The sequence below is a fragment of the Microcaecilia unicolor genome, chromosome 5 (genome assembly GCF_901765095.1).
Source record: "Microcaecilia unicolor chromosome 5, aMicUni1.1, whole genome shotgun sequence".
In the NCBI taxonomy this organism is placed as follows: Eukaryota; Metazoa; Chordata; class Amphibia; order Gymnophiona; family Siphonopidae; genus Microcaecilia; species Microcaecilia unicolor.
In genome coordinates, this window is record NC_044035.1 from 336,646,083 (window position 1) to 336,671,684 (window position 25,602).

The 25,602-nt window shown below is 41.4% G+C and overlaps 1 protein-coding gene across 2 annotated transcripts in view; it reads left to right on the forward strand.

Annotated features, from left to right (window-relative positions):
- Positions 1–25,602, forward strand: part of WWOX (WW domain containing oxidoreductase) — a 1,373,934-nt gene that overhangs the window by 51,428 nt on the left and 1,296,904 nt on the right. For both annotated transcript variants that reach the window (XM_030204500.1, XM_030204501.1), the window contains exon 5: positions 14,645–14,751. In XM_030204500.1, the coding sequence (XP_030060360.1) occupies positions 14,645–14,751 (107 nt within the window). The remainder of the gene's footprint in view (positions 1–14,644; positions 14,752–25,602) is intronic.

Sequence of the window (25,602 nt, forward strand, 5' to 3'; positions counted from 1 at the left end):
CTATCATTTGCGACAACTACGCTGCCTTTCTCCTAACATTAAGAAGGCAAGTCTTGTCAGACACAGATGTGTTCATGCCATGATAATATCAAGACTGGATTTTTGTAATGCACTCTACACTGATCTGACTACAAAGGGTCTGCACCAGCTGCAACTGATTCAAAATGTTGCCGCAAGACTCATAGAAGGTTGTAAGTGACATAACCACATCACACCATTTTTGCAAAAGCTTCACTGGCTACCAGTACAATACAGGGAGAAATTTAAAATTCTGTCTGATCTTCAAAGCCCTTAAAGGAAATGCCAGAGTATTTGAACAGGATCTCCCTCTATACACCTCCAAGAGCATTAAGGTCCTCTCAAGGAGTATCCCCAACCACCCCCTCTCCAAAGGACATCATGCAACGTGTTATCCGCCAGTGAGCTTCCTCCTGAGTAGCCCCCACACTCTGGAATGCACTCCTTGAAAGACTTCACAGCACAAAACTATCTCTACTTCAGGAAGCATGTGAAAGCTTGGCTGTTCACCCAGGCCTATAGTAGAAGAAGTAACTAACTTGCTAGTCACACCAGCTGCACATTTATTTATTTATTTTGTTACATTTGTACCCCGCGCTTTCCCACTCATGGCAGGCTCAATGCGGCTTACATGGCGCAATGAAGGGTTAAGTGACTTGCCCAGAGTCACAAGGAGCTGCCTGTGCCTGAAGTGGGAATTGAACTCAGTTCCTCAGTTCCCCAGAACCAAAGTCCACCACCCTAACTACTAGGCCACTCCTCCACTATTGCTACTATTTGAGATTCTACATGGAATGTTGAATGTTGCTATTCCACTAGCAACATTCCAGGTAGAAGTCGGCCCTTGCAGATCACCAATGTGGCCGCGTAGGCTTCTGCTTCTGTGAGTCTGACGTCCTGCATGTACGTACGTGCAGGACGTCAGACTCACAGAAACAGAAGCCTGCGCAGCCTTCTACATGGAATGTTGTTAGTGGAATAGCAACATTCCATGTAGAATCTCCAATAGTAGCAACATTCCATCTAGAATCTCCAATAGTATCTATTTTATTTTTGTTACATTTGTACCCCGTGCTTTCCCACTCATGGCAGGCTCAATGCGGCTTACATGGGGCAATGGAGGGTTAAGTGACTTGCCCAGGGTCACAAGGAGCTGCCTGTGCCTGAAGTGGGAATCGAACTCAGTTCCCCAGGACCAAAGTCCACCACCCTAACCACTAGGCCACTCCTCCACCCTATTTATTTATTGTGAACATTTATATCCCACATAATCCCACCAAGGCAGGCTCTATGTGGCTTGCAACATAATAATTCTAGTACAAGACAGAGAATAAGGTAGATGAGGGGGAGGGAGGGAAATGGCAGGAGAAAGGAATGCGGGATTGCAGGAGATCAAGCTGCAGAGGAGTATGATCGATCACATAGGTAGGTCTTTAGGGACTTCTTCAACAGACTGTGATCGGCTGTCTCTCGTAACGTTGATGGTAGAGCATTCCAGTAACGGGGACACATAAAGCAAAAAGAGGAGGCAAAGAGTAGTTTGTATCTTAAGTTCCTGCAGTTAGGAAAGCGGAGATTGAGATAGGTGCCGGACGACTTCTCGGAATTTCTGGGAGGGAGGTCAGTCAGGCTGTACATATAAGCTGGAGCGTCCCCGTATACAATCTTGTGGGTAAGAGCGCAGATTTTGAATTCGATACGTTCTTTAATCAGGAGCCAATGGAGCTTCTCACGAAGGGGTTTTGCTACCTCAAACCGAGATTTGCCAAATAGTAGTCTCGCCGCCGTGTTCTGCGCTGGCCGGAGTTTCTTAAGGGCGTGTTCTTTGCAGCTGGTGTAAATTCCATTGCAGTAGTCGAAATGGCTCAATACGAGGGAGTGGATTACATACTGTAGAAGGTCATGTTGATCCATTCCTACCCTAGCTGGGATTATATTCATGTACCTATTTGACTTCACGTGCAACTTTCTTTAAATTTGTCCCTTTATTTTCTTACTCCTGCTACTCTGCCTTATCTGTCTATGTTTCATCTTTGCTTACACTCTCTGCCGTCTTTTAAAAAGTTTTATTGTGTATTGTGTTGAGACTGTAATGTAGCATATTATGCCCCGTAGTATTGTCATTTGAATATTTTTGCTGCTGTAGTTGTCTATTGCCTACGTTTGACTTATTCTTGAGTGTGTTCCTTCAAAAAGGCAGTAAATAAATCCTAATAATATATAGACTATTGTCCTTAAAGTCACAATGAGCAGTGAACCAGACAGATCAGCCCTATCCTATTCTATTAGAGCAGGAAAGAAATAAAATTTTCCATTATGTTGTATTGGTATGATTTTATTAATTTTTTGTAATCAAGTCACAAGAGCAATATCCATGACCAGATGCACATCGTCCAAGCGTGTCTGACACATTAATAGATAAGTACCGATACAGCATTGGAGAAACACTTGCATTGATTCTATAACTGTAACCATATACATTTGTAATGTACTATAACTTTTGTACATATCGTGGAGGAGTGGCCTAGTGGTTAGGGTGGTGGACTTTGCTCCTGAGGAACTGAGTTCGATTCCCACTTCAGGCACAGGCAGCTCCTTGTGACTCTGGGCAAATCACTTAACCCTCCATTGCCCCAGGTACAAATAAGTACCTGTATATGTAAGCCGCATTGAGCCTGCCATGAGTGGGAAAGTGCGGGGTACAAATGTAACAAAAATAAAATAGATACATGGAATGTTGCTACTATTGGAGATTCTACATGGAATGTTGCTATTCCACTAGCGTATATAGTATAATACTGATCTATTGGCAAACATATATATATAGATCTTCAATCAACCAGATTTTTTTCCAGCAGTTCCAAATATTCTAATTATCTGGTTTAGTTCCCTTTGAGGCTTATTTTCAAAGCACTTAGCCTCCCAAAGTTCCATAGAAACCTATGGAACTTAGCCTCCCAAAGTGCTTTGAAAATATGCCTCTTTGTATCTTCTTGAGTAATATAACTGATACACCATTCAATAGATGTTTGATTTTATGCAGGATATCTACACAGTATTTGAAATATTTTATTTTTGAACCTCAGTATTCAAAATCGTTCATCTGATAACTAGAAGACGATTATCCAATTCTTCATTGGTTCTTAATTATTCAAATTATTAAGTCACTGTTATATATATATTCATTTAAATCAGCACTTATCTTTTATTTTTGTCGGATTCAGGGGATGAAACGTCCGACGTACGTTTCGCCCATAATGGGCTGTCTCAAGGACATTTCCCTAAAACATACAATAAACCAGTAGTTAAACCATTTTCGCTATCAGATAATCTATTTCAATAAAAGAGATATCTAGCAAAATTCCTCAGATTGGGGCTTTAAAGATCATTGAAGGGATCTTAGAAGCACGCCCGGAGGGTCAAAGAATATCTACGGAGTTCATTATGAATCTGGCAGAGTTAGTCATTTGTAAGAACTATTTTTGGTTCAATAAACAGTTCTATCTGCAAACTCAAGGAGTGGCGATGGGAGCAACGTTGGCTCCTTCTGTAGCCACTCTATATATCGCTAAGATGGAATTAGAAGCTATTTATGTATCTCCATACTTTAAATATGTTAAACTCTGGAGAAGATTTTTGGATGATATCTTTTTCCTATGGATGGGACCGAAATCAGTCTTATTAGAGTTTCTGGATTGGTTGAACAATATAGATTCACAGATTATGTTTACAATGACGGTGAACGATACGACTATTGAATTTCTCGATCTTTTGATCTATAGAGAAGGAGAAAAATTATGTACATCACTATATCGTAAACCTACCAGTAGAAATACCTTTTTACGTTTCAACAGTTTCCATCCTTTTCATCTTAAATTTAATCTCCCCATTAGCCAATTTTTACGGGTGAGACGAGTATGCTCTTCTTTGTCTGAATTTAAGAAACAAGCTAAAGAGCTTAAAGAAAGATTTTTGGCAAGAGGCTATCCAAAACGGGCTTTAAATAGGGCATATACCAGAGCAAGATTTGCTCAAAGAGCACTTTTGCTACAAGAAACTACTAAAGTAGATGAAGACTGTCTTACATGTATTTTGCCCTTTACCGGGATAAGTCAGAAAATCGCCAAGGTAATTAAAGATCACTGGTATATTATGCAATTATACCCATGTTTTGAAGATCTACCTATGATTTCCTATACCAGGGGTAAAACCCTGGGAGAACGCCTGAGTAAAAATAAATTTTATAGGAATGATCAGTTAGTTGATATACAGGGTAAACAAACTACATGTGATCACTGTCAATGGTGCTCACTTGCGATATTGGAGGAAAACTGGAAGGTACCTAACAGAGATAAAACGATGAAAAGCAGGATAAGAACAAACTGTGACAGTAAAAATGTTATATATGCTATTAAATGCCCTTGTGAATTAATATATATAGGTAGGACCTCGAGATCTATAAAAACCAGATTAAATGAGCATAAATCAAAAATTTCTACTCATAATGTTCAGGCACCCTTAGTAGAACACTGGCTTCAGAAAAATCATGCATGGAATGATATTAGATGGAGAATTGTTGAATGTTTGGATTATCGGCAAGAGGGTGGATCTATAAGGAAACTGTTAAATTTTAGAGAGCAATTCAACATTTTTTTGTATCAAACAGTCTCTCCTAGAGGATTGAATGTTGAAATTGAATGGACATCGCTAACTTAAAAGTGTGCATATATAATTTTTATATGATCCTCCTATCCACCAGTAGCAATATTAAGGTTTTTTTTTTTGGCTGCTGGTGGAACGCCTTGGGGGGCGGGACTTAAAATTAATTTATCAGTGACACGTCATCGCGTACTGCCTACTTAAGGTATTTGAAAAAAAGCGGGCGCCATCTTGGCTGATAACTTTTGCCTAGCTGACGCTGAATTAAATACGGGGTGAGTTTTCTTAAGAAGCTTTAATACAATAAATGGTTTGCTAGATATCTCTTTTATTGAAATAGATTATCTGATAGCGAAAATGGTTTAACTACTGGTTTATTGTATGTTTTAGGAAAATGTCCTTGAGACAGCCCATTATGGGCGAAACGTACGTCGGACGTTTCATCCCCTGAATCCGACAAAAATAAAAGATAAGTGCTGATTTAAATGAATATATATATAACAGTGACTTAATAATTTGAATAATTAAGAACCAATGAAGAATTGGATAATCGTCTTCTAGTTATCAGATGAACGATTTTGAATACTGAGGTTCAAAAATAAAATATTTCAAATACTGTGTAGATATCCTGCATAAAATCAAACATCTATTGAATGGTGTATCAGTTATATTACTCAAGAAGATACAAAGGGAACTAAACCAGATAATTAGAATATTTGGAGCTATTCCACTAGCAACATTCCATGTAGAAGGCTGCGCAGGCTTCTGTTTTTGTGAGTCTGACGTCCTGCACATACGTGCAGGACGTCAGACTCGCAGAAGCCTGCGCGGCCACATTGGTGATCTGCAAGGGCTGACTTCTACATGGAATGTTGCTAGTGGAATAGAATCTCAAATAGTAGCAACAGTGGAGGAGTGGCCTAGTGGTTAGGGTGGTGGACTTTGGTCCTGGGGAACTGAGGAACTGAGTTGGATTCCCACTTCAGGCACAGGCAAGCTCCTTGTGACTCTGGGCAAGTCACTTAACCCTCCATTGCCCCATGTAAGCCGCATTGAGCCTGCCATGAGTGGGAAAGCGCGGGGTACAAATGTAACTAAAATAAAATAAATCTATATGGCTGGGAGCCATTGGTAAACTGGCGACATAGAAACTTAAATAAATGAAACATTTAGTTTTGGGAATTTGGTTTGAAATAACATGAAAACATCAAAGATTTTTGATTTCTTTTTTATGCTTGCAAAATGAAACTGAAAAAGACACTTTTTTTTAGTCTGTGTTAAATGGTTTTAGTAAATGACTTCCCTACTGGAACTGCTGTACATTGCGCAAGGATGAATTGTGAATAATATGTTATTTCAACTGTGTCTAATTTACCTCACTACCGTGTAGTTTCATGGGAGAGATATTGTGCAAATGACTCCATAAGTCTCCGTGTCTTTTATCACACGTTTTGTGTGTGGAAATGGTGACTGATGCACTGGTTAGGTTTTTCATAAAGAACTGACTGGAACATTGTCTATTCAGGAGTAGTGAAGGTCACAAATATTTGCAGGATATTGTTAGTTCCACTTGTAGATAGTTGGCTTTCACATTTCGGTATAATCGGCACATTTTCAAAGCTATGGTTATTGTGTCCACCAGTGCATTTTATTGCAGTTGCTTGCACAGAATTTCTTAAGCTGTGGTCTGTTGCTTCTAATTAATGCAGGGTAATAACTCCTAGAAAGCAACAGTTGCTGGCTATATTTTGTTATGTAATGTGTTCAAGGGCTACCGTAATTACAGTGTCTTGCATTTACTCTTTCTAAGTCCATACCCACTGCCTGTAGGCAATGTTTTGGGTTTTTTTATTTATGCGAGATTAAAGAAAAAAAAAATGAAATGCATACCTCTCAGCATTGTACTTTATAAATAAGTTCAACTATATCCCAAGCGTGTTCAGGATGTATGCAGTTTAAACCACTAGATACGTATTTCATTGTAATCAGAAAATGTATGGAAGAACCACTAAAGGTTCGTAATAGCAATTCTAAACTCCTTGAGTAGAATATTGGTTGACTAGGTGCACAGCATTAAGTAGAAACTTAAGGGCCCTTTGGATCCAGGGCCCCTGGTTTTGCTGTCGCGGGTCCCCAGTGCCTGCCGGCTGAAGCCTTTCTCCAGCGCTGTTCTCTGCTCATTGCCTGGCCTGCTTCCACTCACGTTGGGTGCATGCTTTGTTTTATTGAAACTGAGCAATACAGAGGCATTATGATACTTTCAGTCTTATTCACCATCCCTTTCCTAATAACTCCTAGCATCATGTTTGCTTTTTTGGCTGTCGCTGCACATTGAACAGAATATTTCAGTGTATTATCTACAACGACACCTAGATCTTTTTTTCCTGAGTGCTGACCCCCAAGGTGGACCCTAGCATCAGGTAACTATGATTCAGATTAGTCTTTCCAATGTGCATCAGCTTACATTTGTCCACAGAGTATTGATAGAATTGAAAAATGAACTTGCAGAACTATTGTTAGTAATATGTAATTTATCTTTAAAAACATGCATGGTACTGGAAGATTGGAGGGCAGCCAATGTAACGCCGATTTTTTAAAAGGGTTCCAGACGTGATCCAGGAAATTACAGACTGGTGAGCCTGATGTTGGTGCCGGTCAAAATGGTATATAAAGAACAAAGTTACAGAGCATATTCAAAAGCATGAATTAATGAGACAAAACCAACAAAGATCTAGTGAAGGCTAATTTTGCCTCACCAATCTACTACATTTCTTTGAAGGGTGAACAAACGTGGATAAAGGTGAGCCAGTCGATATTGTGTATCTGGATTTTCAAAAGGCGTTTGACAAAGTACCTCATGAAAGACACCAGATGAAATTGGAAAGTCGAGGGATAGTGTTCTATTGTAGACTGAAAACTGGTTAAAGGATAGAAAATGGAGAGTAGGGTTAAATGCTCAGTATTCTCAATGGAGAAGGGTAGATAGTGGGGTTCCGCAGGGGTCTGTGTTGGGACCACTGCTTTTTAACATATTTATAAATGATCTAGATATGGGAATAACTAGTGAGGTAATTAAATTTGCTGACGACACAAAGTTATTCAAAGTTGATAAATCGCAAGAGGATTGTGAAAAATTGCAAGACAACCTTGCGAGAGTGGGAGACTGGGCATCCAAATGGGAGATGATGTTTAATGTGAGCAAGTGCAAAGTGATTCATGTGGTAAAGAGGAACCTGAACTATAACTACGTGATGCAAGGCTTCACAATAGGAGTCACCGACTAGGAAAAGGATCTAGGAGTTACTGTTATGATACTTTAAAACCCTCTGCTCAGTGTGCTGCACCGGCTAAGAAAACAAATAGAATTCTAGGTATTATTAGGAAAGGAATGGAAAATAAAAACAAGCATGTTATAATGCCTTGTATCACTCCATGATGCGAACACACCTTGAATACTGTGTGCAATTCTGGTCACTGCATCTCAAAAAAGATATAGTGGAATTAGAAAAGGTACAGAAAAGGATGACAAAAATGATAAAGGGGTTGGGACGACTTCCCTGTAAGGAAAGGCTGAAATGGCTAGGGCTGTTCAGCTTGGAGAAAAGATAGCTGAGGGGAGATATGATAGAGGTATATAAAATAATGAGTGGAGTTGAACGAGTAGACATGATTCGCTTGTTTACTCTTTCCAAAATACTAGGACTAGGCAATGAAGCTACAAAGTAGTAAATTTAAAACGAATCACAGAAAATATTTCTTCACTCAACGTGTAATTAATCTCTGGAATTCGTTGCCAGAGAATCTGGTAAAAGCAGTTAGCTTACTGGGGTTTAAAAAAGGTTTGGATGGCTTTCTAAAGGAAAAGTCCATAGACCATTATTAAAATGGACTTGAAGAAAATGCACTGCTTATTTCTAGGATAAGCAGCATAAAATGTATTGTACTGTTTTGGGATCTTGCCAGGTACCTGTGATCTGGATTGGCCACTGTTGGAAACAGGATACTGGGCTTGATGTAACTTCAGAATGTCCTAGTATGGCAACACTTATGTGCTTATAAATTTCATCTGCCATTTGGATGCCTAGCCTGCCAATTTCCTAAGGTCTTCCTGCAATATTTCACAGTCCACACGTGTTTTAACAACCTTGAATAGTTTTGTGTCATCTTTAAGTTTAATGACCTCACTTGTCGTTTTGATTTCCATACCATTTATAAATATATTAAATAGCACCGGTCCCAATTCAGGTCCCTGCGGCACTCCACTATTCACCCTCCTCAATTGAGAAAAATGGGCATTTAACTCTACCCTCTGTTTTCTCTCCATGAAATTCCTAATCCACACCAGAACCTTGCCTTCTATCCCATGACTCTTTAATTTTCTCGCTGTCATTTTCTCTTTTTTCCACCTTTGAAAATACGTGTAACGCATCTGGTCTGGGCTTCCAAGATGGTATTTTTGAATAAATTCCATGCCTGATTCAGAAGGGCATTTTTGAAAAAAACATCTATGTTTGGATTTGGACGTCAATGATGTCCAAATCCAAGGACGTCCTTAGATTTGGACATCTTTGACTTTCGGCGATTTTCGAAACCAAAGACGTCCAAGTCAAAAACGTCCAAATGCAAGCCATTTCGACATGGGAGGAGCCAGCATTTCTATTGCACTGGTCCCACTGACATGCCAGGACACCAACTGGGCACCCTAGGGGGCACTGCAGTGGAGTTCATAAAATGCTCCCAGGAACATAGCTTTTGTGCTGAGCCCTCCAACCCCCACCCCCAAACCCACTCCTCACAACTGTACACCACTACCATAGCCCTTATGGGTGAAGGGGGGCACCTATATATGGGTACAGTGGGTTTGTGGTGGGCTTTGGAGAGCTCGCTGTTTCCTCCACAAATGTAACAGGTGGGGGGGGGGGGGGTATGGGCCTGGTTCCGCCTGTCTCAAGTGCACTGCAGTACCCACCAAAACTGCTCCTGGGACCTTCATGCGGTGTCATGGACCTGAGTATGACATCTGAGGCTGGCATAGAGGCTGGCACGAAATATTTTTAAAGATGTTTTTGAGGGTGGGAGGGGATTAGTGACCACTGGGGGAGTAAGGGGAGGTCATCACCGATTCCCTTCGGTGGTCATCTGGTCATTTTGGGCACCTTTTTGTGCCTTATTCGTAAAAAAAAAAAAAAACACGTCTGGGTGAAAACGTCCAAGTGTTCGTCATGGACATCCTTGCTTTTTCGATTATGGGTCAAAGACATCCAAGTGTTAGGCATGCCCAAGTCCCGCCTTCGCTGCACCTCCGACACGTCCCCTTGAAATTTGGACCTCCTTGCGACGTACTGCAGTTGGGTTTCGATTATACCGATTTGGACGTCTCTGGGAGACATCCATCCGATTTATGTCGAAAGATGGACGTCCTCTTTCGAAAATGAGCCTGTTAGTGTCCTAACCTTAGCAGCCAATCCTTCTAGCTTTTAACCATTTTCCTCATTTTATTATAGTCACACTTTTGAAAATTATATGCTAGAGGCTGTCTGTTAATGCTGTGGGTACAAAGTTCAAGTTTTAAAACTATGGGGAAAGGGTATAGAGACTAGTTGATAAAAGTTTGCTTTCTTTTTAATTTTTTTTTATTCTGCCTATCAGTAACCTATAATCTCTTCTTTAAACCCCAATCTTTAAGTTCCCAAAGCACAAAGCAAAATAATGTTCACTTACCAGAGAAATGTCCTCTTTTCTTTGAATTTCTCGTGCATAGATCATATTATTCTTTTTTTGTTTTTTAAATCAGATTTAAAAATGTGGTTTCTCAGCTTGCATAATTTGAGTCATGGCAGACAGATAAGTGACTGGCAGATTTGTGTGGCTGTTGCCCCCCCCCCCTGCCCAATTATTTGTGCTTATTATTCAAAACTAATTTGTATCTTTTATCCTTATAGTGTGTGTCCATTCATTTTATCTGGCTTTGTTTTGTTTAAGTAGCGGTCTTGTTTCTGATGCTTTTATCATTCTCATTATAAACTATCATCATATGATATTCAAAAAGTAGTGTATAATAATGGAGGGTTAAATGACTTGCCCAAAGTCACAAGGAGCTGCAGTGGGAATTGAACCCAGGTTGCCATTATCAAAGGCCACTGCACTAACCATTAGGCTACTCTACTCCTTAGCCAGGCTGCATACCTTGCATGCAGATCTATCTCATGAAAATTCATTATGGATAAGGATATCCTAGGGAGGAGGGGATTACTATTCAAGGTCCAGACTGAGAATTACTGTGGCAGTCTAGGCTTTACTCTGCAGTTGCCACATTTCTTTGTTTCCTGAGCCTGTGGACTTGTGTCCTTCTGCCTCGCAGGCCAGCAGAAGTATTTTGCAGTGACCAGTTTAAAGCACTTCCTTGTTCTTCAATCAAGTCTTCTGATAATATAAAGACATTTAGGGGGTCTTTTACAAAGGCGCGCTAGCGTTTTTAGCTCGCGCTAAATGTACCCCACATTTTCCCACCTATTTGCAGGCTCAATGTGGCTTACATAGTACCATCAAAGGCGTTTGCCCAGTCGGTTGATAACAAGTACAAGGTTGAAATGTGATCGTATGAGGTATATGTGGAGGGTTGGGAAGGATGAAGATTGCGTGTTGTCCAGTATGATCAAAGTTATGCTGTGTTGCTGGGTGAAACTCAATATGTCCAAAACTGAACTCCTTATCTTCCCTCCTAAACCAACCTCTTCCCTTTCCCTATTCTCTATTTCTGTCGACAACAAGCTCATTCTTCCTGTCTCGTCTGCTCGCAACCTTGGGGTCATCTTCGTCGACTCCTGAAATCACTTCACTGGCTCCCTATCTGTTTCCGTATACAATTCAAGCTCCTCTTGTTGACCTATAAGTGTATTCACTCTGCAGCCCCTCACTACCTCTCCACCCTCATCTCTCCCTACACTCCTTCCCTAAAACTCTGTTCACTGGGCAGATCTTTCCTAATTGCACCCTTCTCCTCCATCGCTAACTCCAGACTCCGCTCCTATTTCGCCACACCTTATGCCTGGAATAGGCTTCCTGAGCCATTACGTCTAGCTCCATCCCTCGCAGCCTTCAATCCGGACTAAAGGCCTATCTGTTTGATGCTGCTTTCGAATCCTGACTTGTAACTTTTATCTTATCCTTATGTGTCCTTCTGTCTGTCCTTCCCTTATCCTTTTTAGCCCTGTATGTTTGTCCTGATTTAGATTGTAAGCTCTTTTGTGCAGGGACTGTCTTTCTTCTTCATGTTCAATTGTAAAGCGCTGCGTACGACTGGTAGCGCTATAAAAGTGATTTGTAGTAGTTATAGTAGTGAAGAGGTTTACGTGGGGTCATTGGGGTAGGCCTTTTTGAAGAGGATGGTTTTTAGTGATTTCCTGAAGTTCTGGTGGTCATGGATTGTTTTTTCAGGGCTTTTCTAACGTTTAGAGCATGTTAAAAACACTAGCGCGCCTTTGTAAACTGGCCTTTAATTATTCTCAACATGAGGCTTGTCTGTCTTCAGGTTTAGAGGCTTGCCTTAGTTTAGAATCATTGAAATTAATATGGTTAAATTTACATTTTACAGAGATATCTGTATGCTTAACTTTTTTGGTCTTGGTTATTATATGAGTACTTGATATATATCATACTTTTCAAATAAATTAAAATATCTATACTAAAAAAACATTTATTTTTAGTTAAGGCCATTATAGGAAGTCATGTAGCTGTCATCAGAAATATTACTTGTCTCTTTTAGTACACCAAAATTGAACAGACAGGGGTAACAGCACGTGATGCTGGTTTTCAGATTAACTTTAGCTTGGCTGGAGCACAGTATCTACATATTAGTCATCTTAATTCATTTTGGTTGGCTTTCCCTATAACTACTGAATCCAAGAACAACACCTTCGCCACTTCTACACACAAAGGGAGAGACAGGATGGAACCTAAACGTGAAATCTTGTGGCAAAAACGAATGTCTAAAATTACTGTATGGTACTTTGTGCTAGCGAACAGCAATTCAACTCCCGAGACACCAAGTTAATACCAATGTGTATTTGCCATATTTCCAATTCAGTCTCAGGACTGGAGGAGTGGCCTAGTGGTTAGGGTGGTGGACTTTGGTCCTGAGGAACTGAGTTGGATTCCCACTTCAGGCACAGGCAGCTCCTTGTGACTCTGGGCAAGTCACAACCCTCCATTGCCCCATGTAAGCCGCATTGAGCCTGCCATGAGTGGGAAAGCGCGGGGTACAAATGTAACAAAAATAAAATAGATACTATTGGAGATTCTACATGGAATGTTGCTACTATTGGAGATTCTACATGGAATGTTGCTATTCCACTAGCAACATTCCATGTAGAAGGCTGCGCAGGCTTCTGTTTTTTTAAACCAATAAATGTGTTTTATTTGTTAAATTTTCACAGAATGGTAAATCCTAATTCATAGAAGTAAATTACATTGTGTTCTACAAATACTGAGTGGAGTAAAATGGTTAAATCTAAATCGATTTTTTTATTCTTTCAAAAAGTACAAAGATTAGGGGCACACTATGAAGTTACATGATAATACTTCTAAAACAAATAAAATATTTTTTTCACTCAACAAATAGTTAGTGTATCTGGGTTTCAAACAAGTTTGGACAAGTTCCTGGAGGAAAAGTCCATAGTCTGCTGTTAAGATAGACATGGTAAAGCGACTACTTATCCCTAGGATCAGTAGTGTGGAATCCTGCTGCTGTTTGGGATTCTGCCAGATACTTGTGACCTGGGTTGGTCACTGTCGGAAACATGATACTAACTGGATGGATCATTGTTCTGACCCGATATTTTATTTTATTTATTTATTTATTGCATTTTTTTATCCCACATTTTCCCACCGTATGGCAGGTTCAATGTGGCTTACATATTGCTAAAAAGGCGGTTACAAAATCCAGATTTGTAGAAGTCCGATATAGATATTCTTATGGTTTTAGGAATAGAGACTATGGATTCCTGGCTCACTACAGTTGTAAATGAACTTAACTACTCTGAGATTATCCTGTTTTTGCTTCCTCTCACCCACCACTGTTATTGGTTAACAACTGTGCAGCCATTATCTATCTCTCCCTTTCCACACCCTCCCTGCATTTTCTAATAATTCATTTTTGTATCTCTTTCTCTCCTGATGCATCGTCCTTATATGTACCCTTGTCCTGAAGGCCACTTCATGCATCTGACATGGACTCTGGTCATTGAAACTAAAGCTCATGCCTCAATAAATTTCCTATATAATAATTCTCACCTCCAACGTTCTATGCTTGGGACCGTGGCTCCCTGGCTGCAAGTGGTCTGCGAGGCAGACACGCACGGATGTCACTGATGTCAACACAGCTGATTCAAAGGCAAGGGGAGGAGTAGGGAAACAGGCGCAGCGTGTTTCCCTACTCCTCCTACTGCCTCGGAATCAGCTGTCCCCCCCCCCCCCCCGCTATGGCCCCCTCGAAACCCACCCCCTCCCGCGAACCTGTCGATCCCCCCCCCCCCCCGGAATGCCGAAAACTGCCGCCGCCGTTGTTGTGCTACCTTCCCTTCCCGTAGGTTGTTCAATCATCTTCTTAGAAAGTTTAACTCCGTGCGTCTGACGTCAGACGCACGGAGTTAAACTTTCTAAGAAGATGATTGAACAACCTACGGGAAGGGAAGGTAGCACAACAACGGCGGTGGCGGTGGCGACAGTTTTCAGCGTTCCGGGGTGGGGGGGATCGACAGGTTCGCGGGAGGGGGTGGGTTCGAGGGGGCCGTAGCACGGGGGGGGGGGGGGAATTGCCTGCCTAAGGCCCGTTTCCTTGCCTACAGAAACGGGCCTTTTTTACTAGTTGTCTATAAGGCGCCATCTGCCTCAAACATGTAGCTCTTATAGCTTGGGACAGTGTACTAATAAGTGACTTATCTTTTTCTCTCTTTTTATATGGCTGTAGGATTTGAAACAGCAAGGTCTTTGGCGTTGCATGGTGCACATGTTATTCTGGCCTGCAGGAATATTGCACGAGCTAACGAAGTGACACGAAAAACTTTGGATGAGTGGGTAAGTGAACTTAAAAAATCTTACAGTATTTCTTTATGTATTGTCATTTGGAAAGTAATGAAGGCATGCAGAGCTGTATTTTGTAATGGTGTAGATCAACCATTCCGGCATAAACAGTATATGGGAAATTATGTTAAAACAAAATTCTGACCTGCTCTTTATTATTAAATGTATATTGCCCACATTTTGCTGAGGGCCGAAAATGTGGAGGAGTGGTACTGTGTGTGAAAAGTAATATCACAAATGCGGACATGCTGGGAACCTGGGAAAAGGAAGAAGCTATATGGATTGTCCTGGAAAGAGAATGTGTATCTAAATGGGCGTTAGATCTCCAGCACAAATGGAGAAGCTGGACGAGGATCTGATCGAAAATATCCATAAGCTTAGAGTGAAAGGGGTGGTGCTGTTGCTGGGAGATTTCAACCTGCCTGATGTGGGTTGGAACGTCCCATCGGCAGAAAATCGGAAAGAAGCAGAGAGATAGTGGATGCCTGTCAAAGTTCATTGCTCAGATAAATGGTGACTGAACCCGTGAGGGAAGGGGCGACTCTCTAGATCTAGTGCTGACAAATGGAGGAAAGATTTTTAACGTCCAGGTGGGTGCCCACCTAGGCAGTAGTGATCATCATACAATATGGTTTGATATACGAGCAAAAGCAGAGTGCAGACACACCAAGTACTGGATTTCAGACATGCTGATTCTGGTAAAATGGGGGAATACCTGGAGAAAGAGCTGCTTTCATGGGTAGGCATAGGAGAAGTGGAAGAGCAGTGGTCCAAGCTTAAAGCTGTTATAAATATAGCGACAGATTTTTATAAAAGGAAAGTAAACAAAAACAAGAGAAACAGGAAGCCAGTATGGTTCTCCAAACAAGTGGTTGAAAAAATAAAGGCAAAAGAGGCTGCATTCAAGAATTAGTGGAGGAGTGGCCTAGTGGTTAGGGGTGGTGGACTTTGGTCCTGGGGAACTGAGTTCGATTCCCACTTCAGGCACAGACAGCTCCTTGTGACTCTGGGCAAGTCACTTAACCCTCCATTGCCCCATGTAAGCCGCATTGAGCCTGCCATGAGTGGGAAAGTGTGGGGTACAAATGTAACAAAAATAAAATAGATACTATTGGAGATTCTACATGGAATGTTGCTACTATTGGAGATTCTACATGGAATGTTGCTATTCCACTAGCAACATTCCATGTAGAAGGCTGCGCAGGCTTCTGTTTCTGTGAGTCTGACGTGCAGGACGTCACTCACAGAAGCAGAAGCCTGCGCGGCCACATTGGTGATCTGCAAGGGCCGACTTCTACATGGAATGTTGCTAGTGGAATAGCAACATTCCATGTAGAATCTCAAATAGTAGCAACAGTGGAGGAGTGGCCTAGTAGTTAGGGTGGTGGACTTTGGTCCTGGGGAACTGAGTTTGATTCCCACTTCAGCAAAGGCAGCTCCTTGTGACTCTGGGCAAGTCACTTAACCCTCCATTGCCTGCCGCATTGAGCCTGCCATGAGTGGGAAAGCGCGGGGTACAAATGTAACAAATTACAGAAGAACGCAACGAAGATCACAGAAAAGATTACTGGATTAAACTCAAAGAATCAAGGAGGGAAATAGTGAAAGCACAGGCGGAATTTAAAATGGCTAAAGAGAGGTGACAAGACCTTTTTCAGATATATTGGGGAAAGGTGAAAAGCCAGGAATGGAATTATAAGACTGAAGGTTGCTGAGAATAGCTATGTGGGGAGTGATGAGGATAAAACAAATGTGCTAAACAATACTTCTCATCTTGGTGAAGGATGGCAGTCGGCTGCTGAGGGTATACCTGGGAATGGAATGGAAAATCTGAAATGTTATATTTTGGAAATTTTGACGATACCTGGACAGTCTTGCCCACCTATTGCTAAAGCATATTATTTTTCTACATTTGTTAAGCAAATTATGGCACAGCATTTACTTCATGAACAAGGTATTAATTTTCTTTTTTTAAACTTTATTTAATCTTTTCAAATCTTATAATCAAGTAAAACTTGTACAGAAAAGTAAACTATCCAAGGAAATTCAAAACAAGAAAAATTATACTGAGCAAAAACATAGTTAGATAGTTATCTCAAGCCCATCTTTTATGGATCCAAGACTACATAAGTGGAATTATAATGACAAAAGCAAAATTGCATAAGAGAATTAAACCTGAGGGCTCACGGAATATCTTAATACAATTAAGAGCTAACAGTGATGATATTAACTAGTCCCCACAATTCTTTTGGCTACTAAAAAGTCAGTGAGATGAGAAGATTCAATGAATACATATTTTACTGATTGGTAACGGACTACACATTAACACAGGAACCATAAGTAAAAAGTAGCACCAATCTGAAGGACACCCGGTTTAAGTAATAGAAACTAGTGACGTCTCTTCTGAGTTTCTTTTGATACATCTGGAAAAAAACTTGAGTTTTAAATCCCAGGAAAGTCTTATCTTTATTTTTAAAGTACAGTTTCAACAACTATTCTTTATCTGGTGCCAAAGCAACTGTACCCAACAAAGTCCATGCTACTGCTGATTCAGAATCTGAAGACTCTAAAACGGCCAACACATCTAAAGGCAAATCATTTTGTTGTTCATTCAGTTGATCTTCCACCAGTTTACTTGGGAGATAGTATGTCTGAGAGAAAGGAGGAATAGATTCCTCTGGTATTCCAAAAATTTCTTTAATATACATAAGTACTTAAGTATTGCCATACTGGGAAAGACCAAAGGTCCATCAAGCCCAGCATCCTGTTTCCAACAGTGGCCAATCCAGCTCACAAATACCCGGCAAGATCCCCCAAAAAGTACAAAACATTTTACACTGCTTATCCCAGAAATAGTGGATTTTCCCAAGTCCATTTAATAATGGTCTATGGACTTTTCCTTTAGGAAGCCGCCCAAAACTTTTTAAAACTCTGCTAAGCTAACCACCCCTACCACATTCTCTGGCAAAGAATTCCAGAGCCCAATTACATGTTACAATTACTTCTAAGCATTTCCGTAGGAGCAATAGAGAAAAAAACTAGGGAAATTTAAGAACTGTAAATTATTACTTCTCAAAGAGTTTTCAAAAGTTTCAGCCTTTCTCCTTAAACTCACTACATCTTTAATCACAGTTGTTAGAATTTTTGTACAGCGTCCAGTTCTTTGTCCTTTTTCTCCACTCGTTTAGTCAATTTTTTAAATATCAGAGTCAACTTTTTTTCAGTCATTTTTTTAAGTGATGTAGCTTCCTGCTCTGATGTTTGAATCTGGGGGCATAAAGCTTTAACCAAATTGACAGTTAGAGCCCATAAATTGTCAAGGGTAACTTCAGTCGGTTTCTCAAACAGAAATGTAGGAATATGTGAACTGATGAAACTTAAGAACTAAGCACACCAACTGTAGTGAAGGAATCTCCTGCAGGGCCAGATGAACCCACAGTAGTCCAGAAGAACTGATACTCCATGATTCTCCGCTGGATGTAACTGTTGTGCCTCACGGCTTTCCACAATTGCTGCACTTCCTAGTTGCAGGAGTGAAGACACCGACAGCGAAGAAGTGATGTTCTGTGGCTGCAGGGGAAGCGCTCTATGGTTGGGGCTCAGAGAAACATCAAGCCCTAGCGTCACACCTGGGTCTTCACTCACCGCGGCCGTCGCAAGCGGACAGCTCTCTGACCCAGGCAATATTCCAGCTCTCCGCATAAACGAGTCAAGGACACCAGCTGTCGGCATAGCAGGCTGCTGAGAGACAGCGGCAGCAGCCGATCTGCCTCTGCACGTTGGCATTCTAGGGAACCGTTGCAGGATCAAAGGGAGAGAGCACTCGTATCAGGTTCATGATGCCATCTTGGATCTTGTCCTGCCAACCAACAAGGTATTAATTTTGATGAAAACTTTGTGACGCATATTATTGTGGGAGATATTCAGGAAGTTGTACCAGCAACATTTTAATTTTGTTTTATATTTCTGAATTTTTTAACATACAGTCATGTCAAAAACAATATGTAACTTGAATACAGATTAGGAAAAGCTTTTCCATTACAAGGTAAATAGAAATCCCTTATTTAGTCCTCAATATAAAGGGGGTGGGGTCAAAGAATCAGAAATAAATACAAGGAAAATGCACCAGCAACTTTGATAGTAAACTGTTGTACTTGATCCAGATAGAGATTGGATATTGCCTTCATATTTTTGCAACTGGAATTGAAATTTCTTGATTGTGTGATTAGAATTTATCCGGATGTTGCTTGGACAACTCGGAAGAAAAGGAAGCACTTTTTGGAAATGTGTCTCAGGTCCACGAGCTGGGAGATGTATTCTAGTTGAATTTTTCTTGTAAATATGTTATTAAATTAGAATCCCAAAGGTTTATCTTTTGTGAGCCAGCTCATCTATGTACGTTTTTTAAATTCTACATCCATTACCGATACCAGTATCAATGCGTTTCTTATATACGAGATTCTCAAAAGAGTCCAATGTGGTTTACAGTAAAATTTATAATCATACATATTAACAATCATTAGGCCTGTATCGCCTCTGCTTTTCCTCCTGTAACTTCTACCCACTGATTAAGGGCCCTGTTTACTAAGGTGCGCTAACATTTTTAATACGCACTAACGCTAACGTCACCCATATAGTCCTATGGGTGTCTCTAGCATTAGAAAGCGCTAAAAATGTAGCGTGGCTTAGTAGTAAACAGGGCCTTAAGAGTTATGTTCCGCTGTCACAAATATGTCTGTTTTTTAACTTTGTATTAGTACTTTCTCAGAATTTTGCCTTGGATTCTCCTACTATTGTGGACTGGAAATAGGTGGCTGAGTATTATTTTTTCTTGAGTGTTGTGTGTGTGTGTATATCGTATTTTTCGGACTATAAGACGCACTTTTTTCCCCCAAAATTTGGGAGGAAAATGGGGGGTGCGTCTTATAGTCCGAAGGTAGCGAGTTTTGGATCGCCGTCCCGTACTTACGCGATGCCATGTTCCGTGGTGGTCTAGTGGCCATTTTGAATCTCGCCGAGACCGTCAGAAAGCAGTGAGGAGCACAGAGAGCAGCGCGATGGGCAGGAAAGAGGGGGCTCTTTCCTGCCCCGACGTCACTAGACCACCAGGGAACATCGCGTCACGTAAGTAGGGGAGGGCGATCCCGAACTCGGACAAGACGCACCGGAGCACCTAGGTTTTAGAGGAGGGAAAAAGGAAAATTTTTTTTTTCCTATTTCCCTCCTCTAAAACCTAGGTGCATCTTATGGTCTGGTGCGTCTTATAGTCCGAAAAATACGGTATATATATATTTTTTTTTTCTTTTTTTCTCTTTTAAAAATAATGATGGACGTCTGCCTTGTTTCTGTTTATTTTTAAAAGAGAAAAAAAGAAAAAAATATATATATATACCGTATTTTTCGGACTATAAGACGCACCAGACCATAAGATGCACCTAGGTTTTAGAGGAGGGAAATAGGACGTCTGCCTTGTTTCTGTTGGACATGTATTTAAAAAAAATACCAAAAAAATCACATAAATGTATTAAAGAAGTCCCCCAAATTTCTCCCTCATTGATAAGCTATTAGAGGAAGTTCTACAAGTACCTGTAGGTGGAGCTAGTTACAGTATAGTGCTTTTTCTATGCACTATAAGAGTGTGAAGAGTAAGTGGTGTAAGGGTAGCTGTTATCAGGATTTCCTAAAAGCTCGTCCCACAAATTACGAATCAAATATCTATTGCTCCGGGAACTGACAAACAAGGAAATAGGCCGATTATTATAAAACTAAAGGCTTTTTACTTACCAGCAAGTGAAACAACTGAGATTTACGTATAAATGCAAGATAACTCAGGAAAATATAAGACAAATAGAGTGAACCCCGACCCCAACCAATGACATGGGCTAGAGTGGTGTGAAGCCCCACCCAGCACATCCCAGGATGCACTGAGCAGGGCTGGGCGCCGCCATTTTCAAGGTGGAGCTGCTGGAAGAGGAAGGAATGTACCTCCTTCCTTCAACAAAGGTGTGGGGGGCAGGAAAGAGGGCCACTAGACTTCTAGGTTTGGGGGGGGGGGTTGATTTACGACCCTCTGGGCCACCAGGGCTTTTTTGGAGGGGATGCGAGGGGGGTTAGGGGAGCTGGAAACTCACTGGAACTCCAGCCCCCCCCCCCCTGAACTGTGGTTGGGGGGACTGGAGGTCCGCCGGACCTCTAGTCCCCGTGTCGCCGGCTGGGGGCAGAGGTTTGGTGGGGGCACAGAGCCTTTCTGTTTGGGGTCTGGTGGTCCCACGGACCTCCAGCCCCTGTGTTTGACAGGTCTCGGCTTTTGACAGCTCAGACCTGTCAAACAAGTGTGTGAGGATTCAATCCTCCCGAACTTTACCCTATGATCAAAAATAGTGCGCATAAATTTGCATGCTATTATCTCTGATCATAGGGGAGGTAAAGCCCCGTGCCGTTCCAGCGCTATTTTTAGAGTGCTGTTTGGAACAGCGTGGGGCTTTCGATCATTTGGGCATGAGAGCAGTGCCTCTCAACCCAGTCCTCGGGGCACACCTAGCCAGTCGGGCTTTTAGAATATCTACAATGAATATGCATGAGATAGATTTGCATGCACTATCTCCTTGGTATGCAAGTCTCTTTCATATATATTCATTACAGGTTTCCAGAAAACCCAGTGGGCTAGGAGTACCCCATGGACTGGGTTAAGAACCAGTGATCTAGAGATTATGCATCCAGAGACTAGAGAGTTCATAGTGATTAGAAATGCTGTAATCAAGTTACTCTTGCTGAGTACTCAAATTGCTGAGTACTTAAATTAAGTGACTTATTGAGATTACACAGACCCATCGATGCATGGGAAAAGCAACATGGACTCTTTAACTGCAGCCTGGGCCTTACATTTTGTCAGCCATGTAAACTTCTGTGCCGTACATAATTACATGGCACAGTTAATGCTGTGCAGTCATGCACTTTAAAACTTTAAATCAACTGCTGAATCTTTGCTCAAATCAGTTGCCGTAATATTTGCAGTGGGTAACGAAGAATTTCTGGACTAGTATTTTAAATCTGGTTTGAACATAGCACATCCACCTTCTCCCTCTCTTGAGTTTTGATCAGGCTTACCGTATAGTGGCAGAAGTGTCAGTCCAGAAAGCTCTAAATCTATGCATGATTTTGGTTGGAATAAAAAATAGCTGCTAGTTAATTTACAGCCAGCTGATTTTTATTTTATTTTGTCTGGGGCAGTGTGTCAGATTGTGAGACATGAGGAGGGCAGTTTGATCCTCCCCATGGGACTGCAAAGCCATTTTCAAAAAGAGATTTCTCACAACGTTTCCTGACCAGTATGTCCAGTGTAGGCTTAGAGTACTCACAAGTTACTTTGTGCCTGCTATGAAGTACATTCTAGAAAGTGCACACAGAAATTTCAAAATGCAGTCTCCGTGTTTACTTCTCCTCCCTACCCAACCCGGCAGCTAAAAATAAGGGGGGTAAATATTCAACTGCTTATAATGTGCCGCAGCAGCTAAACAAAACACAGATCTTCAACTCTACTATTCAGGTAACAAGCTCTGTCGAATATCTGGGTAGAATGACACCACCTTCTGGATAGGGGCGAAAACAATCGTTCTGTTCTAACTTTCTTTGAATAACAGCCAGCTCCACCTTTGCCATGCCCATACCCTACTCTGGCACTATCTGGATAGTGTGGGGTTGTCTTTAAGGCTCTCTATATATAATCCTGCTGATAATCAAAGCGACTTAATCAGCCTGTTTAACTTGCTTATCAGAGGCTTATCCGGTCGTTTTCAGTGGCTCTTAACTGGTTATCTTTGTTGAAAATGACTGATTAGCTCTGACATGCAAGCTGGGTATATTTGGGGGGGGGGGGGGGGGGGGGCATTTCGAGGGCGGAGTCTAGTTAGCTCCCGATATTCGGAGCTAACCGATCAGTGTTGGCACAGAAATAAAACCACATAGAAAGCAGTCCTATCTTTATGCATTAATGAATGACCGGTTAGCTCTGAATATTAAATTAGCTGAGTATTCACTAACTCAACCAAAACCCTCATCCACACCCTTGTCACCTCTCGTTTAGACTACTGCAATCTGCTTCTTGCTGGCCTCCCACTTAGTCACCTCTCCCCTCTCCAGTCGGTTCAAAACTCTGCTGCCCGTCTCGTCTTCCGCCAGGGTCGCTTTATTCATACTACCCCTCTCCTCAAGACCCTTCACTGGCTCCCTATCCGTTTTCGTATCCTGTTCAAACTTCTTCTACTAACCTATAAATGTACTCACTCTGCTGCTCCCTAGTATCTCTCCGCACTTGTCCTTCCCTACACCCCTTCCTGTGCACTCCGCTCCATGGATAAATCCTTCTTATCTGTTCCCTTCTCCACTACTGCCAACTCCAGACTTCGCGCCTTCTGTCTCGCTGCACCCTACGCCTGGAATAAACTTCCTGAGCCCCTACGTCTTGCCCCATCCTTGGCCACCTTTAAATCTAGACTGAAAGCCCACCTCTTTAACATTGCTTTTGTCTCGTAACCACTTGTAACCACTCGCCTCCACCTACCCTCCTCTCTTCCTTCCCGTTCACATTAATTGATTTGATTTGCTTACTTTATTTATTTTTTGTCTATTAGATTGTAAGCTCTTTGAGCAGGGACTCTCTTTCTTCTATGTTTGTGCAGCGCTGCGTACGCCTTGTAGCTCTATAGAAATGCTAAATAGTAGTAGTAGTAGTAGTAGCAACTAGCTTTAAAAAATGGATATTCAATGCTAGTGACCGGATATGGCCCAGCATTGAATAGCTGGGTCCAACGCCAGGCCATATTTCCACAACCCGCTAAGTCCATTTTAGTTGCATCAGAGAAAAATCAATTTTTCATGTAAACAAATATTTTTCATTTCCCACAAGAGGTGGAGTAAATATACATTCAGCAAGCGAAAATTTTGCATGAGTTATATGTTATATATGTAAAAATTTTAGAGAAACCTATGTTTGTTTATTTCAGACTTCATATACCACCCCTTCACAACAAATCAAAGTGGGTTTAGAAACAATTTAATAAAGAAGAGAATAGGAAAAGAATGCCAATATCAGGAGATCAAGGGAAATAAACAGAATAAGTCAGAAAAGAGGAGAAACATCAAAGGCGGTTAAGGAAGCAGAGATCACAAACCACTTACTGGACCCTGTTAAGAATTGAAAAGCTGTAGGGTTAGGAAGCACCTGGGAAATCAGATGAGCTTTAAGGAGACAGCGAAAGCTTAGACTTCATGGAAGGAGTTAATAAATCCCAGTGAAAAGGGGCCTAACAAAAAAATGCAGAGACACGAGTGGAGCAAAGATGAGCACAGTAAACAGATGGTAAAGCCAGATGGGAATCAAATGCTGAAAGGAGCTCATGAGCAGGACAATAAGGAGTAATCAGATTGGCCAGATATGGGGGCGAACCGAGGTGCAACGCCTTAAAAATGAGGGTCAGAATCTTATAAGTATCGAATAAGTAATTCAGTATTTTATGAGCCAATGGTGTTCTTTTAAGAGTGAAGTTACATGATCATAGTGACGAGCGTGTGAGAGAAGATGGATAATGATATTCTGGACTGTCTGCAATTTATGGAGGGAAACATCTGGAAAGCCAGCATATACAACATTGCAGTAGTCTAACTTTTAGGCAACCAGAGCAGAGAAGAAGAAGACGTGGGTATTGGAAAGAAATATCAGAGAGGAAAGGCACAAAAGTCTCCTGAACAGATAAAGGCGGAGCAGGGGGGAAGGTAAACCAGTAGAATATACATACCAGGAGACGTATCAAGTTTCAGTAGAAGAACTTCCAAAATAGGGGGACTATCGAGCAATACTGGAGAAATCGAGAAGGACGAAGGGGCAAGCAACACAAGCCCACCACCCCTTCTCTGTCTGGGAGAAGAAAATGCATAATACTCTGGAGGCAGACATTGAGAAAGGAATGCACCCTCACCCTCGTCTTTTAATGAGGATGAGCCTGGAGAATATCATAAAGTAGATTGTTTTTCAAATGAAGTGAATGGCAGTTCAAAAGAAGCATAGACAAAGTTAGAAAAGCTGAAGGACGCTGGTCAGCTGGAAGGGGGATGGAGGAACTGATGAGGCAGTCGCAGGGCACGAAGGCAAACATGTGCGAGGTAAGGAGGCAGGTAAATTATAAGGCAGAGGATGAGAATCCCAATGCATTTTATTGTATGCCAGTCTTATCACATACATCTTGAAATGCAATCATTGTACTGTTCTAGGCAAAAAATAGAGTAGCTTCAACAGCCAGCTTAAACCATCCCCAAGTGGAAGCTTTACCAGTAGACTCAGTTCTTAAGCAAATCTTCTTTATTGTAGTACTCAGAATAAACAAAATCCAATTTATAGTTCAGTTGCTTAGAATAAAATTGTTGCCTTCTGCACATAGTCTGTATCTAGCCATCCCAGAGACAAGAAGATGGCCAGAACCTCAGCTCAGCTGAGATGAAAAGCTGTAACACTCAAAGGAGAAGAGGGAAAAACTCAGGATAAATAAAAGGGGAATAATTTGGGGAGATAATGAAAAATCTTGATGGAATTACAGTAGATTAAGGAGGGATCATCCCTAGAATAGCTGCTGATCACAAAGCATTCTAGCAAGACTGGGCTCTCTCACACAGCCTGAACGGGCAGAGAGGGAAGGCTGGCCTCAGAGCTAACAGCCAATAGGGAAAGCTCACAAGGAGTCAATCGCAGTATACTGAAAACTATAGGAAAAGCAGTCCTAATACACCGTGCTATCTATCTCATGGACAATGCAATTAAATACAAATATACATCACGATATAGCCTGCCTCCAT